The sequence below is a fragment of the Bufo gargarizans genome, chromosome 6 (genome assembly GCF_014858855.1).
Source record: "Bufo gargarizans isolate SCDJY-AF-19 chromosome 6, ASM1485885v1, whole genome shotgun sequence".
In the NCBI taxonomy this organism is placed as follows: domain Eukaryota; kingdom Metazoa; phylum Chordata; class Amphibia; order Anura; family Bufonidae; genus Bufo; species Bufo gargarizans.
The window spans coordinates 112,748,380-112,765,756 of NC_058085.1; the positions used below are offsets into that span (position 1 = coordinate 112,748,380).

Sequence of the window (17,377 nt, forward strand, 5' to 3'; positions counted from 1 at the left end):
CCCAGTTATGAGTGACATATCACCAATGTAGCGGCAGACGTCAAACCAAATGTGACTTGCAGTGCCCAAGGTGGAGCGATGGAGCTGGAACCCAGCGGCAATGATCAGGTAAATACAATTCCCACCGTGGGTCCAGTTACCCTGGAGGGTCTACAGAAAATGTCACCAGGGTTGAACAACCCCTTTAAGGTTTAAAAAAAAAAAAAGAATCGCTGTATACAAATATACACATTAGGACTGATTTACTAATAAAACTGAGCCAGAAATCAGGCACACTTGCTAAGAGCCACATTTATTTAAGGGGTTGTCTCACCTCAATAATCAACTTTTAATAAATTCCTTGTAGTCCTTGGATCGTTTCTGCAATGCAGGTCAATTTTCAGTTTTGCCTCTGTCACCCTGTTTTCCTCCTCAATCAGCCTCAAATTGCATGCTCGATTCTAGGGGTTACGGCCACCGCTGTAATGTTATCAGCGTCGGCTGTGCAAGTGCATAGAAACACTGCCGGTCAGCTTTTATGGGAGCGAGCATACATGTTCTTGCGCATGTGCAGTCACTCCCAGCCCCGGCCACCTCGTCTATGATGTTGTACTACAAGCTGCTAGGATCCCTTATGTTGCTAATTGACTATTAGCCTCATGAGCGCGCTCGCAGAAGCAAGGGGCGGGGTTGAATCCTACCTGCCCTGCTCACTGTGCGATCCATCCAATAATTTAGCTCCGCCCACAGCAAACAGGGAATTCAAGGCCGTGAGAGTGGCAAGGAAGCCAAGAACGAGCAAGGTGAGACTACCCCTTTGAGTCTGTTAAACGCTTTTTGCTTGACAAGGGGGCATGGGCACAGTGGAAAAGGCTGTGGCTTAACGAGGGAGCTTCGAGCATTTTGGACTTAATACATTTACCCGCTTCCTGCTGTTCCGTTACCCTAGCTCCTTCAGTGTTCTTCCAGTCCCACCCTGTAAATTCCAGATGGACTGGCCTCAGCGGTGACGCGTTTGGCACTTGTGTCTTTGGCTGCAGCAGCTTACCTGACCTAGTTTATCCAAAAGTCTACAGGACAGGGACCAGAAGACTGCTAAAGGGAGCCGGAACAGTAGCAGGGAGCAGTTGGGTATGGTTTTTTTTCCAATACGTACACAGCAGGCTGCTATTAATAGTCAGAAACGTCAGAAAAACTGGACAACCCCTTTAGGACGCAAGGAAGTGTGCCATAATGGCACCAAAATTTTGGCTCAATGCAAGCCAACCAATTGGTGGAGTAAAGTGTTTCTCAGTCGATCAAATTTACCATACAGCTTGAACTAAGGGGATATATTTTATTATCTCTATTGTGACAATTATTTCATCATTGACCGTCTGTAACCTACTGAACACATAGCTACTCTATGACCTACATGCTGCAACATGCCACCACAGATTAGCCTCCACTAGAGTACAACTAACCAGCAACCCATGCTTAGTTCAGTTCTATATTCATCATTGCTCTACTGAACTGCAGTATGTAATGGGAGCATAAGACTTTACTGGGTGCCCGGGAAACAACGCTGGAGATATCTATGTTAGCTGGAGTTAGGTGCAAGTAGGTGAGAAGGAATAGCAACGAAAAACGTACCTGTGGCATAGCAGGTAGGAAGTAGCTCGCTGGCTGCTGGAATGATCCCAGCATAGGGCCAGGCAGGGCTCTCATTGTTGCTAATCTCTGCATATACTGGTTGGTAAGAATTGCCTTTCTTTCCTCCTTTCGTTGTGCAAGGGCTACGTACAGAGGTTTTGTACTAACTATACGGCCATTCATCTCAGTGACTGCTTTGGTAGCCTCTTCTGGTGAGGAGAAGCACACAAAACCAAAGCCTTTGCTGTGTCCTCCCTCTGTCATGACCTAAAATGGAAAATAGACAGATTCTGTAGAAATCATTCACTGTAACACAAATGAATTACTCACAAAAAAACCCACACTTTTATACATAGTCTAATATATAGTGGAGAAGACATCACGCAGACCATACACTGAGGGGCTGAAGTTGGTTGTATTGCTTGTTTCGTCTTGTCATATAGCCAAATATGGCTGCTTAAAACATCTCCACTAATAGGCATGTGAGAACATAAAAGCTCATTAACTATACAATCATTAATATAAAGCATTTAGTGACAATTGCCCCCACTCATTTAAAAATGCCATATTGTTCGATTTATAAGACTTTTTCCCCCACAAAAACAGTGGGGGGAAATGGCATTGCGTCTTACATAAAGCAAATACTAATGAGTGATTCCAATAAGGCAGTGCTCCCTAGTATGCAGGAGGCAAGTGGAGCTGTGAATAAAGTACTGCTAGCGCTGGCAGTACTCACCATTCCCTGGTCTTCTCTAGGCCTGTGCTGCACTCTCCTGACTGAATATAGTATCCCAACATAGTGCGCAGACTATGACCTGACATTGCGTAACAGGTCCTGAGAAGACCAGGAAGCGTTGAGTGCAACGCAGAGAGGTAAGTGTTTACCGGTCCAAGGCCTGACCCCATGTGTCCGGTCCTGATTTAACTCCTCTAAAACATGGGTGCGTCTTATAAAGCGAGAAATACGGCAGTTCTGATTTGTAGGCTGTGTATTAAAAAAAGAGCTGTGTAATGTACTATTCACACATGCATTTTATGGTTTCATTCAGAGCTTCTGACTTTTGCAGCCCTTATCAATAAATTTATCGATGAAAAGACACGTTTAAGAGATCAGGTAATACCGTGAAGTCTCCATTGTGACTCGAAGTATAACAAAAAAAGGTAACAGGACTGTCTGCTAACATCACATATCCATATGCGATTTTGCATGTATGGATGTACTAAAGAGGTGCATTCCACCATATTCCAGGAGCTCATAATGACCACATGGATGTTGATGATGCTGTGAGAGCATTTCATGTCTCCACGTCTGAAGAGTCCCAGACCATATAAAACCATCTCCCCTCTCACAAAGTAAAACTGTAAGAAGTGCTCGAGTAATGAGAGAATCAAGTGTTGCACTAAACTATAAAGAACATGTTCTGATGAGCAATACTCAAAACAGCTCAGGATTTATTTATTAAAGCTGTATATTGTGCTACTTGTCCGTCTGGTTATTCCCCAGAATCTGAGAATATTACACATGATCACCTTTGCACTGGTAATGGTACCGTATGGAGAAAATTCCTTTCTTAGCCTTTCATCATCGATTCCATCATCCAGGTTTTTTACATATAAATTCACACCCTGTAATAGAATACAATGATGAAGAATATAAACTGCTCAAAAGACACAGACAATAATGATACCGACACGGAAATCAGTTTAACCCCAGCAATATCCTCAATGTATAACAGAACATGACACCGGGCAGACATCACTGTGACTCTGGCCCCAAGGACCACCTTAATATTCTAAAAATCTCTATTGGGATTAAGAAATAAAAGTATCCAAACCATCTGAGCACTTATTAATTTGATGTCATTTAATTCTCATGCATTCTGTTTAGTCCATACCTTATTTAGGACACTGCTGCAATGGACTACGATGGACAATAACCCTTAAAGAGGGGACTGCACTAATGTAAGTAAAGTAATAACGCTTTGTAATAGAGATTCTCTACTAATGTACAGGGAGCTGTCACAACGGCTGCAGGTTCATCCACATGAACAGACATATGGACATGCCCAACTCCATTGAGGTTTACTGAAGACACCAGGACAGACCTGAGCCCGGGCACATGAGGCAGATTCTACATTTATCATGAGGGTAAATATCGGAAGTCAGTTTTGCAGGAGTCTACCTTGGAGGGATTTGCTCCACATTTATCAAATGGCATTTACTGCTTGTTAAAGGTGTTCTGCAGTTCTTTTAAACTGATGACTTATCCACTGTATAGATCATCAGTATCTGAACGACTGTGTTCCGACACCCGGGACCCCTGACGATCAGATGTTTGAGAAGGCAGCAGCGCTCCTTCTCAAACAGCTGATCGGCAGGGGTCCCGGGTGTTGAACCCCCACCGATCAGATGCGGATGATCTATCCAGTGGATACGTCATCAGTTTAAAATTACTGCAGAACACCTTTAACCACTTCAACCCTCCTAGCTGAAACCCCCTTAATGACCAGGCCACTTTTTACACTTCTGCACTACACTACTTTCACCATTTATTGCTCGGTCATGCAACTTACCACCCAAATGAATTTTACCTCCTTTTCTTCTCTCTAATAGAGCTTTCATTTGGTGGTATTTCATTGTTGCTGACATTTTTACTTTTTTTGTTATTAATCAAAATTTAACAAAATTTTGGCAAAAAAATGACATTTTTCACTTTCAGTTGTAATATTTTTTTTTTTAATGACATCTATATATAAATTTTTCCCTAAAGTTATTGTTTTACATGTCTTTGATAAAAAAAAAAAAAAACATGGTTTGGGTAAAAGTTATAGTGTTTACAAACTATAGTACAAAAATGTGAATTTCCGCTTTTTGAAGCAGCTCTCAATTTCTGAGCACCTATCATGTTTCCTGAGGTTCTACAATGCCCAGACAGCAGAAAAAACCCACAAATTACCTCATTTCGGAAAGTAGACACCCTACGGTATTCGCTGATGGGCATAGTGAGTTCATAGAACTTTTTATTTTTTGTCACAAGTTAGCGGAAAGTTATGAATTTTTTTTTTTTTCCTTACAAAGTCTCATATTCCACTAACTTGTGACAAAAAATTAAAACTTCCATGAACTCACTATGCCCATCATGAAGTACCTTGGGGTGTCTTCTTTCCAAAATGGGGTCACTTGTGGGGTAGTTATACTGCCCTGGCATTTTAGGGGCCCAAATGCGTGCAAAGTAGTTTGAAATCAAAATCTGTAAAAAATGGCCGGTAAAATCCGAAAGGTGCTCTTTGGAATGTGGGCCCCTTTGCCCACCTAGGCTGCAAAAAAGTGTCACACATGTGGTATCGCCGTACTCAGAAGAAGTAGGGCAATGTGTTTTGGGGTGTCATTTTACATATACCCATGCTGGGTGAGAGAAATATCTTGGTCAAATGCCAACTTTGTATAAAAAAATGGGAAAAGTTGTCTTTTGCCGAGATATTTCTCTCACCCAGCATGGGTATATGTAAAATGACACCCCAAAATATATTCCCCAACTTCTCCCGAGTACGGCGATACCACATGTGTGACACTTTTTTGCAGCTTAGGTGGGCAAAGGGGCCCACATTCCAAAGAGCACCTTTCGGATTTCACCGGCCATTTTTTTTTTTACAGATTTTGATTTAAAACTACTTTGCACGCATTTGGGCCCCTAAAATGCCAGGGCAGTATAACTACCCCACAAGTGACCCCATTTTGGAAAGAAGACACCCCAAGGTATTTCGTGATGGGCATACTGAGTTCACTTGTGGGGTAGTTATACTGCCCTGGGATTTTAGGGGCCCAAATGCGTGAGAAGTAGTTTGGAATCAAAATCTGTAAAAAAAAATGCCCTGTGAAATCCGAAAGGTGCTCTTTGGAATGTGGGCCCATTTGCCCACCTAGGCTGCAAAAAAAGTGTCACACATCTGGTATCGCCGTACTCAGAAGAAGTAGGGCAATGTGTTTTGGGGTGTCTTTTTAAATATACCCATGCTGGGTGAGAGAAATATCTCAGCAAAAGACAACTTTTCCCATTTTTGTTATACAAAGTTGGCATTTGACCAAGATATTTATCTCACCCAGCATGGGTATATGTAAAATGACACCCCAAAACACATTCCCCAACTTCTCCTGAGTACGCGACACCACGTGTGACACTTTTTTGCAGCCTAGATGCGCAAAGATGCCCAAATTCCTTCTAGGAGGGCATTTTTAGACATTTGGATCCCAGACTACTTCTCATGCTTTAGGGCCCCTAAAAAGCCAGGGCAGTATAAATACCCCACATGTGACCCCATTTTAGAAAAAAGACGCCCCAAGGTATTTAATGAGGGGCATGGCGAGTTCATAGAATTTTTATTTATTTTTTGGCACAAGTTAGCGGAAATTGATTTTTATTTTTTATTTTCACCTAAAGTCTCCCTTTCCGCTAACTTGGGACAAAAATTTAAATCTTTCATGGACTCAATATGCCCCTCACTGAATACCTTGGGGTGTCTTCTTTCTGAAATGGGGTCACATGTGGGGTATTTATACTGCCCTGGCATTTTAGGGGCCCTAAAGCGCGAGAAGATGTCTGGAATATAAATGTCTAAAAAATTTTATGCATTTGGGGAAAAAAAAATAAATTTCCGCTAACTTGTGCCAAAAAAATATGTCTGAATGGAGCCTTACAGGGGGGTGATCAGGGAGTCTATATGGGCTGATCACCCCCCTGTCATTAATCACCCCCCTGTAAGGCTCCAGACGTCCGTATGTGTTTTGCGGATCCGATCCATGGATGCGTGGATCCGCAAAACACATATGGACCTCTGAATGGAGCCTTACAGGGGGGTGATCAATGACATGGGGGTGATCAGCCCATATAGACTCCCTGATCACTTCCCTGTCATTGATCACCCCCCTGTAAGGCTCCATTCAGAGGTCCGTATGTGTTTTGCGGATCCACGCATCCATGGATCGGATCCGCAAAACACATACGGACCTCTGAATAGAGCCTTACAGGGAGGTGATCAATGACAGGGGGTGATCAGGGAGTGTATATGGGGTGATCACCCCCCTGTCATTGATCACACCCCTGTACGGCTCCATTCAGACGTCCGTATGCGTTTTGCGGATCCGTGGATCCGTAAAACACATATGGACATCTGAATGGGGCCTTACAGGGGGGTGATCAGGGAGTCTATATGGAGGGGGGGGGGGGGGGGGGTGTAGTGTAGTGGTGTTTGGTGCTACTTTACTGAGCCATTGGTGTCCTCTGGTGGTCGATCCATGCAAAAGGGACCACCAGAGGACCAGGTAGCAGGTATATTAGATGCAGTTATCAAAACAGCGTCTAATATACCTGTTAGGGGTTAAAAAAAAAAATATCGCATCTACAGCCTGCCAGCGAACGATCGCCGCTGGCAGGCTGTAGATCCTGTCTCTTACCTTGCGATCCTGTGAACGCGCCTTTGTGCGCGCGTTCACAGGAAGTCTCGCCTCTCGCGAGATGACGCACGGATGCGTCCAGGAGGAATGAATCGACCGTCTCCAGGACGCATCCGTGCGTTAGCTGGTCCGGAGGCGGTTAACCCCTTCAGGAACCTGCCATTTTTCATTTTAACACCTTCCCGACCGCAATCTGTATATATACGTGATAGCTGCACATACCCCGTGCAGCTACCACGTGTATAGACGTCAAGCCAGCTCTTTAATCCAAGCACTGCAAAGCGCTTGGATTAAAGCTTCTGCCCCTGCCCTGCTGCTGTCACGGACAGCATACAGTCTAGTAATGCCAGGAAGGGACCAATCAGAGTGGCCCCTTGCCAGCAATCGATCCGATTGGTTAGTCTGTGCAGACTAACCAATCACATCGCGGCAGTGAAAAACATATGTTTAGTTTACTGGTAAACGGCTCTCCAGGAGTCCGGAATGACAGCACCAATACTACCCCCCCATTTGTTCCTTCCGGTACTCTAATTGGTTTGTATATTTATACTGCTACTGTATACAGTGTGAATTAACATTGTTCTCAAAATAAAGATGTGGCAGCCTATCCGGTGTAGTAAGGGGGTGGGGAGGGGCCCTTTGAACTGTCTCTCTCCCTGTCCCTACAGAAGCCAATAAGGACATCCTCCATGGGTGCTTTCATGGAGGACGTCCTGGAAAATGCCTGTTTCAGGCTCTGATCTGTGCTCTGTTGTTTTAGCACAGTTATTTTATTTTTTTCTACGGCGTTCAGATGAGGGGGTGGATCATGTGATATTTTTATAGAGCTGGTTGTTACAGATGTGGCAATACCCAATGTCTTTCTTATTTTTTAAATTTTTTTCACAATTTTATGTTTTATTTGGGGAATTTTATTTTTTTGTCCCACTATGGTACTTCAACTTCTGGGGTCTGATCCCCTCTGCAATGCATTACAATACAACCTGTATTGTAATGCATTGGCTGTCATCTCACAGGGCTGGATCTCACAGGCTTCAGTAGAAGGCAAGCCTCGATGCCTATGGAAGGCATCGGGCTTGCCTACTCTGCCATCGGGTCCCCGCCACTGAAGCGCGGGGACACGATGGAGATGCGGAGGGCACCCCTACCCTCCGCATGCCGCGGTCAGCTTTGACCGTGGCATACAAGGGGTTAATACAGCACAGCAGGGACCCGGCTGTCAGTGACGGCCGGGTGCATGCCACTGATCGGGCGGGCACAGCTCCTGCACTGCCTGATCAGTCTGCCATACATGTACGTCACTGGTCTTTAAGTCACCTCCAGCTGTGAGGTACATGTATGGTAGGGGTCCTTAAGGGGTTAAATAACACATCTTACCTAAATGTTCACACACTTATGGATCAGAGAGTGTGGACCCACTGTGACAACCAACCGGTTTGACTTAGGGCTAACCCTAAGGGTGTTATCCTGGAGCTTCCCCGGTATTCAAACTGTAAGGCAGGGATGTCAAACTCGTGGCCCTTCAGCTGTTGCAAAACTACAACTCCCATCATGCCTGGGCATACTACAGCTATCAGGGAATGATGGGAGTTGTAGTTTTGCAACATCTGGAGGGCCATGAGTTTGACATCCATGCTGTAAGGGGAACCTGTCACGTTGAACATGGTGTCTAAGCTGAAGGAAGCATCTTACAGAGCAGTAGGAGCTGAGCAGACTGACATCGTTTTATGGGAAAAGATTAAGTAAAACTTGTATTTAATTAATTTAAATTCCTGCTCATTGTGGGCTTTAAAGTCAAGGAGGCGGTTCTGTGAATGACCGCTACCTCTGTATACACAGTGATAGAGAGAAGGCTGTCAATCACTGATAGGACCGTCTCTGTGACTTCAAATCCCAGAATGAACAGGAATATAAATGAATAAAATACATGTTATACTGAATCTTTTCCCACAACACTATATATATCAATCTGCTCAGCAGCTCCTGCTCTACAACATGCTGCCTGCAGATTATTTCACATTTTCATGGTGACAGCTTCCCTTTAACCTCTTACAGACACAGGGCGTACAGGTACGCCCTGATGTCCTGGTACTTAAGGACACAGGGCGTACCTGAACGCCCAGTCTATTTCCGATCACCGCCGCGCGGCGGGCGGTGATCAGAACTGGGTACCTCCCTCCCCATCACCCGCTGCTCTGTTGTGGCAGCGGGTGATGGTTACCATGGCAACCGGACACCTTCACAGGCTTGCGGCTTTCCATGGTGCTGATCAGACTTCTGCTAAAGGCAGAAGTCTGATCAGACTAAGTGTAAAGTGAAAATACCTTACAGTACACTATAGTGTACTGTACTGTATTATACAGACATCAGAACCACTGGATCTTCAAGAACCAAGTGGGTCTGGGTAAAAAAAAAAAAAAAAAAAAAAAGTGAAAAAAGTGAAAAACAAACAAAAAAAACAAATTTATCACCGATTAAAAAAAAAAAAAAAAAAAATGCACTACACATTAGGTATCGTCGCGTCCGTAATAACCTGCTCTCTAAAAATATCACATGACCTAACCCCTCAGGTGAATACAGTAAAAAAATAAAAAATTTAAAAAAAAAGCCATTTCTTATCACCTTACATCACAAAAAGTGTAATAGCAAGCGATCAAAACGTCATACGCACCACAAAATAGTGCCAAACAGTCATCTCATCCAGCAAAACCTGCTCTCCGTAATAACCTGCTCTATAAAAATTCCACATGATCTACCCTGTCAGATGAATGTTGTAAAGAACAAAAAATAAAAACTGTGCCAAAACAGCTATTTCTTGTTACCTTGCCTCACAAACAGTGTAATATAGAGCAACCAAAAATCATATGTACCCTAAAATAGTACGAACAAAACTGCCACCCTATCCCGTAGTTTCCAAAATGGGGTCATTTTTTTGGAGTATCTACTCTAGGGGTGCATCAGGGGGGCTTCAAATGGGACATGGTGTCAAACAGTCCAGCAAAATTTGCCTTCCAAAAACCATATGGCATTCCTTTCCTTCTGCGCCCTGCCATGTGTCCGTACAGCAGTTTACGACCACATATGGGGTAAACTACAGAATCAGGGCCATAAATATTGAGTTTGGTTTGGCTGTTAACCCTTGCTTTGTAACTGGAAAAACAGGATTTTTGTATAACTTACCAGTAAAATCTCTTTCTCGCTCTTCCTTGGGGGACACAGGAAACCTTGGGTATAGCTCAACTCCATAGGAGGCGAGACACTAAGTGAAAACTGTTAAGCCCCTCCTCCAGCAGCTATACCCTCAGCCTGGAGAGAGAGACTACCAGTTGCGTGTCCAAGTAGTAAAACAAAGGTAATGACCAACCATGTGAAACCAAACAAGTCAACTACCCGACAGGGGCAACTAAACCGTAACGGTAAACCAGAACAAATGGGTGGGTGCTGTGTCCCCCAAGGAAGAGCGAGAAAGAGATTTTACTGGTAAGTTATACAAAAATCTTGTTTTCTCGCCCATTTCCTTGGGGGACACAGGAAACCTTGGGACGTTCGAGAGCAGTCCAAGAGGGGAGGGACTACAGCCCAAGGCGAAACCACCGGAGGTATCAAGAAACCGCCGCCTGCAAGACCAGGCGGCCCAAAGCAGCATCCGCCGATGCATAGGTGTTCACCCTGTAGAATTTGGTGAAGGTGTGCAAAGAAGACCAGGTGGCCGCCTTACACAGTTGTTCAGCCTAAGCCCGATGCCTCTGAGCCCAAGAGGCACCGACCGCTCTGGTAGAATGAGCGGTAACACCAAAAGGCGTCTCCTTGCCCTTGGCGCGGTAAGCCTCGACAATAGCCATCTTAATGAAGTGGGCAATAGACAAACTGGACGCCGCCAACCCCTTGCGCGGACCTTCCGGAACCACAAAAAGAGTCTGTTCGCCAAAAATGTCCGGTGACCTCCAGGTAAATATTCAGGGCCCTAACAACATCCAGGCGGTGAAGCTCCCGTTCTCGAGGGTGAGAAGCAGACGGACAAAGGGAAGGGAGGACGATGTCCTCATTGAGGTGAAAGGCGGAGACCACCTTCGGGAGGAAGGAAGGAACCGGACGCAGAACAGCCTTATCCTGGCGGAAGACCAAAAGGGGCTCAGTACAAGAAAGTGCCGCCAATTCAGACACCCATCAAAGGAACGTGATTGTCACAAGGAAAATAACCTTGCAGGACAAAAGGCGAAGAGAGACCCTCCGTTACGGCTCGAAGGGGGAGGACTGGAGCGCCGAGACCATGACGTTAAGGTCCCAGGGCGGAATGGGAGAACGATACGGGGGAACAGAGTGAGCGACTCCCTGGATAAAGGTTTTGACAGGTCCGAGAGGGGCCAAAGGACGCTGGAAGAGGATGGAAAGCGCAGAGACCTGACCCTTTAACGAGCTGAGACCCAGACCAGACTGTAAGAAGGACAGGATCGTGGGAAGGGAAAAACGAAGAGGATGAACATCCAGACTTTCGCAAAAACCTAGGTAAGACCGCCAAGTCCGGAAGTAAATCCTGGACGAGGCCGGCTTCCGTGCGCGGATCATGGTACGAACCACATCCGCCGAAAACCCCACCGCGTTAAAACTGTGGTCTCAACAGCCATGCCGTTAAATGTAGCGACCCTAAATGCTGGTGGAAGATCAGCCCTTGAGAGAGAAGGTCTTTTCTTAGAGGCAGCAGCCAAGGAGTGTCTCCAAGGAGCAGTATTAGGTCGGCGTACCAAGGCCGGCGAGGCCAATCCGGGGCTATCAGGATTGTAGGCCCACCCTCTGTCACGATTTTCAGGAGAACCCACGGCAGAAGGGGGAGGGGCGGAAACACATACAGAAGGGAGAATTCCGCCCACGGAAGAACGAGAGCGTTTCCGCCCAGTGGAGGATGTGAGACACTTCCCGCATAGCCGCTGCGAGTGCCCCCCTGATTTATGTACGCCACGGCCTTGGAGTTGTCTGACTGGACACGGACGGGATGGCCCTGAAGCAGGGGAGTCCAGTGCCGAAGCGATAGGAGAATCGCCCTCAGTTCCAGAATGTTTATCGGCAGCTTGGACCTGGACGGACCGGGAAGGAAACACCCACCCCCCAACCCTGCAGACTGGTGTCGGTGGTGACCACCAACCAGGTCATCGGTAGAAAGGATTTTCCATGGAGGGGGGGTCCGTAACCACCAGAGGAGGGAGGTCCGAACATGTGGAGGTAGGGGGAAGGGCCGGTCCAGACTCTCCAGGGACTTGTCCCACGCAGACAGGATCGCCGTCTGGAAGATACAGGAGTGATATTGCGCGAACGGAATCGCTTCAAAGCAGGACACCATCTGTCCCAATACCCGCATGCTGGACTGGAAGGACGGACGGCAGTGGAGAAGAAGGGTCCGTACCGAACGGTGAAGGGTCAGACGCTTTTCCAGTGGGAGACAAACCTCCGCCGCTTCTGTATCCAGCAGCATCCCCAGGAAGATGAGTTGTCTGGAAGGAGTAAGCGAAGACTTGGGGAGGTTGATAATCCAACCGAACCGCTCCAGGGTTTGCAGCGCCTTGAGGAGGGCGCCTTGATGAGCAGATCTTCCAAGTAGGGAAGTAGAAAAACACCCCTGGAGCAGAGCAAGGCCAGAACAGGGGCTAGGATTGGTGAACACCTGAGGAGCCGTCGCCAGGCCGAAGGGGAGGGCGACAAATTGATAGTGGTCGTTCCCCACCGCAAAGCGAAGAAAACGCTGGTGACACCGAGCGATCAGGACGTGAAGGTAAGCATACTGGATGTCAATAGACGACAGAAACTCCCCTTTTTAAAGAGAAGCCACCACGGATCGGAGGGACTCTATCCTGAACCGGCGAAGACTGAGAAACCGGTTTAACCGTTTAAGATCCAATATCAGTCTCACCGAGCCTTCTTTTTTGGGGACCACAAAAAGGTTCGAGTAGTACCCCTTGAATCTGTCCCTTGGAGGAATGGGAGTAATCACTCCCTTGTCCAGAAGGGTGCGAATGGCTTCAGGAAGGCGGGCGCACACTTGGGGTCCCTCGGGGCACGGGAGCGAAAGAAGCGATTCGGCGGGAGGGACGCGAATTCTATTTTGTATCCGGACGACACAATCTCGAGTGCCCAGGCGTCGGAAACGTGTGCCTGCCAGATATCCCTGTAAAGGAGGAGGCGGCCCCCCGGGTGGGTGGGGGCGCACCTTCAGACGGGGGTCTGCTTGGCCGAAAAGGGGCGAACAGGTTGGGACTTACGCCAGGAGGGTTGAGTCCGGAAAAAGGGCTTTTTATGCCTATCCTGGGAGGAGTTAGAGGACTGAGTGGTCGTGGGTCGAGGGCCGGAGGACCTGCGGGAGGACTTAAAACAAGAGAAACCAGGTTGGCCTCGAGTGGTGCTCTCGGTCCTAGGCTGGGGAAGTCGGGTGCTCTTCACCCCCGTGGCTTCAGAAATGAGCTCGATCAAGCGGTTCTCGAATAAGCGGGACCCCGCGAAGGGAAGTCCGGCAAGAGACCGTTTTGAAGCGGCTTCCGCCGTCCAAACCTTCTCTCCTGACCGAGACTGCCAGAGCAGAGGAACGAGCAATGAGGGCACCCGCATCAAGGAAGACCTCACAAATGAATTTCCCTGCCTGAACAACAAGCTGAGCTAAAGAACGGAGGTCCTGAAGGGGGACGTCCGAATCAAGTTCCTGATCCAGTTGGGAAGCCCACTCAGAGACCGCCTTCCCGGCCCAGGCGGAAGCAACGACTGGTCTGAGGGCTGAACTGGAGGCGGCAAATATGGCTTTTGTAAGGGATTCCATGCAACAGTCTTCCGTGGACTGAAGAGAGGAGCCGTCCGCCACAGGAATGGCCGTGCTTTTAGACAAGCGGGCCACGGGAGGGTCGACCTTAGGTGGGTCGACCTACAAGGCAGCCCACAACATGAGACTTTCCACGGCCTGGGACAGGGATCTTGCCCAATCAGGTGGATCCAAGGAAACAGGGGGCGTCACAGCAAGTGGCGGACCCTGTATTGGGGCCTGGCATGCAGAGCATTGTGGGTCTGATTGCCCCCGTGGAAAGGGTGCTTCACAGGCAGTGCAGGCGTGGTACCAGGGCCTAGAGGCCCCAGGGAGGTCAGACATGTTGGTGATGATAGGTTGGCAGAAAAAAAAAATGGGGGGCGGGGGCGTAACTGTCCCGGCTAGGGGCTGGTGTCAGGAGGGGTTAACAGTCCTACCAGACTGAAGACAAGCAGTGCGGCAGGAGCATCAACAGTGGCAGAAGAGATCCACGACGTCAGAAGACAGCAGCGGTGGCGAGGCTCTTGTGAAATGGGAGGCTGGAATAAGAAGGTAGCGGGAAGCGAAGCCCCGGCCCCCACCAAGGCTCCGTTCGTGCGCGCGATTCAAATAGAGAAAGAAGAAGGAGGGGGGAGGGGCGTACTGCGGCGCTGTAATGAAAAAGCCGCGATTCCATAGCCCTTGCGCCTCCCCCCCCAATAAGTATACGTCCGCCGCATGTCCCGATCTGATGTAAGGGGGAGCCTTTTCACCCCCGCATAATAAAGCGATCGCTGTTAAATACCCCCCCTACGCCGGACGTCGCGCTGCCGCCGGCAATTAAAGTGTGCCGGCTGTTGCGGCAAGCCTGCCTGCCTGCGATCCTAGGCAATAAGTATGTGCCGTCTGTATCCAGCAGCCAATTAGCCGGCTGCCTCAGCCTGGATGCCCTGAAGGCACTTAGCCTGTAGAAGGGTGCCTAGAAGGTGTCCCAGGAAAGGGTGGGAGGCCTTGGGGTGAGCAGAAGGCAGAGAGCAGGAGGGGAGGCTGTAACAGCCACTCTCACCATCCTGAAGTCTTCACCCTCTGTCCATTCCAGCAGGGTCGCCCCTTCAGCTACTGGCACCGCAGTGGCAGGAAGCTGGAGAGGGGCTTGATGTGTAGGCGACCCTTACGCTGCCGGGGAGCTGGGCTGCCCTGGTCCTCCTTGTCTTCGCGGATGACCGGCACTGGCGCAGCTCGACCGCAGGAGAAACAGAGTTCCAGGTGTCTCTGTTGTCCCTGTGAATAGTAAAAAATGAAGGAGAAAAAACAGCCCTGCAAAGCAGGGAGTGTCTTGCCTCCTTGGACACCAAGCAAAAACTGGTAGTTTCTCTCTCCAGGCTGAGGGTATAGCTGCTGGAGGGGCTTAACAGTTTTCACTTAGTGTCACGCCTCCTAGGGAGTTGAACTATACCCAAGGTTTCCTGTGTCCCCCAAGGAAATGGGCGAGAGAAATGGATTCAAATGGAAAATCTACCAAAAAAGTGAAATTTTCTCTCTTTTCCATCAATTCTTGTGGAACACCTGAAGGGTTAACAAGGTTTGTAAAATCAGTTTTGAATACTATAAGGGGTGTAGTTTGTAAAATGGGGTCATTTTTGGGTGGTTTCTATTATGTAAGCCTCACAAAGTGACTTCAGACCTGAACTGGTCCTGAAAAAGTGGGTTTTAGAAATCTTCTGAAAAATTTCAAGATTTGCTTCTAAACTTCTAAGCCTTGTAACGTCCCCAAAAAATAAAATGGCATTCCCAAAATGATAAAAACATAAATTAGACATATGGGGAATGTAGATTAATAACTATTTTTGGAGGTATTACTATGTATTTTAGAATTAGAGAAATTGAAATTTGGAAATTGGCTAATTTACAAATTTTTGGGTAAACTTGGAATTTTTTTATAAATAAAAATGTATTTTCTTTTACTCCATTTTACCAGTGTCCTGAAGTACGATATGTGATGAAAAAAACAATTTCAGAATGGCCTGGATAAGTGAAAGTGTTTTAAAGTTATTCACACAAAAGGGACACTGGTAAGATTTGCAAAAAATGGCCTGGTCTTTAAGGTGAAAATGAGCCCGGTCCATAAGGGGTTAAACCCTTCTACACAGATATTTTGACTTTGCCGCGGGAAACAACCAGGCCGCTACCTGATGGCATAGTCTTGGTGTGTTTGGCAGCTGACCTACTGGGGTCAGAGACTTCAGTGAAAGCACTAGGAGCACAGGATGCACAAAATGCACCAAAACCACTGATGTGTGAACAGGCACTTAGACAGGTTTTTGGTAACTTGGAGTAGAGAAACGCGACGAGACGGGGAGAAGCAGTGTGATGGAGACTCAGGCAAGAGAAACAGGCTGGATAATGGGTAGAAACACTGATGAACTAGGTGAACAGAACTTCACACGTAAAACTATAGGTACTGGAACATACGGGTGGAGCAGGTGAACACTGGAGGACTCGCAGGCACACAGGTCGGGGACAATGCAGAGATAATGAAGGTAAGATGCAAGAGAATAGCAGAAGTACCAATAAAGCAAGGTGAAATCTGAACACAGTCCAAGTTCAAGGTAGACCGAGTATATGCGTAGTCCAGGTAGCAGTTCCAAGGTCTGGACAGATGGTAAGGTACAGTACACAGGTAGTCAGACGAGATTACCTTGTCTTGTTATTAGAGATTAGAAAAACATCAAATCTTAGGCACCCTCCCCTTGGAGAGGCTACCTCAAGGGCTATGTACGCCTTTGGGTGCGATATTTTTTTTTTATTATTGCCTTGTACTCTGTTTTAGCTAAAAATCTTTTTTTTATATTGGACTGTATTACAAAAAGGGCAGTCTTTAACGTGGGGCAAAAGGGGCAGCTGCCCCTTGAGCCCCGCTGGCCACTAGTGACCAGGGAGGCGGCGGCAGGGCACAGGGAGAAGAGCGCTTCAATTGTGGAAGCGCTCATCTCCATAGTCATCTGTATCGCCATCCTCAGGACAGCGATACAGATGGGAGTGCTGCAGCGGGGCAGGGGAGGGAGAGGAGTCTCCCTTCCCCATTCCTCTGATAGGATCAGAGGCTGGTTCTGGCGGCATCGCGCCGCCTGAGCCGTACAGCGCGGGACAAAGGTCTGCATCGCTTTGCTGCCAGCCTGATGGAGGTAAGTATAAGTGTATTTTTTTTTTATATGGTACTACTACTGGCACATTATTGGGGGGGCGGGGGCACCCGTTACTGGCACATTATTGGGGGGGCACTTCCTACTGGCACATTATTGGGGGGGCACTTCCTACTGCCACATTATTGGGGGGGCACTTCCTACTGCCACATTATTGGGGGGGCACTTCCTACTGCCACATTATTGGGGGCCTACTGCCACATTATTGGGGGGGCACTTCCTACTGCCACATTATTGGGGGGCACTTCCTACTGCCACATTATTGGGGGGCACTTCCTACTGGCACATTATTGGGGGGCACTTCCTACTGGCACATTATTGGGGGGCACTTCCTACTGGCACATTATTGGGG

The 17,377-nt window shown here is 47.6% G+C and overlaps 1 protein-coding gene across 1 annotated transcript in view; it reads right to left on the minus strand.

Annotated features, from left to right (window-relative positions):
* Positions 1–17,377, minus strand: part of LOC122941510 (embryonic polyadenylate-binding protein) — an 88,987-nt gene that overhangs the window by 16,640 nt on the left and 54,970 nt on the right. The window contains exons 7-8 of the mRNA XM_044298824.1: positions 3,142–3,237; positions 1,612–1,878 (exon numbers count right to left, since the gene is read on the minus strand). Of these exons, the coding sequence (XP_044154759.1) occupies positions 1,612–1,878; positions 3,142–3,237 (363 nt within the window). The remainder of the gene's footprint in view (positions 1–1,611; positions 1,879–3,141; positions 3,238–17,377) is intronic.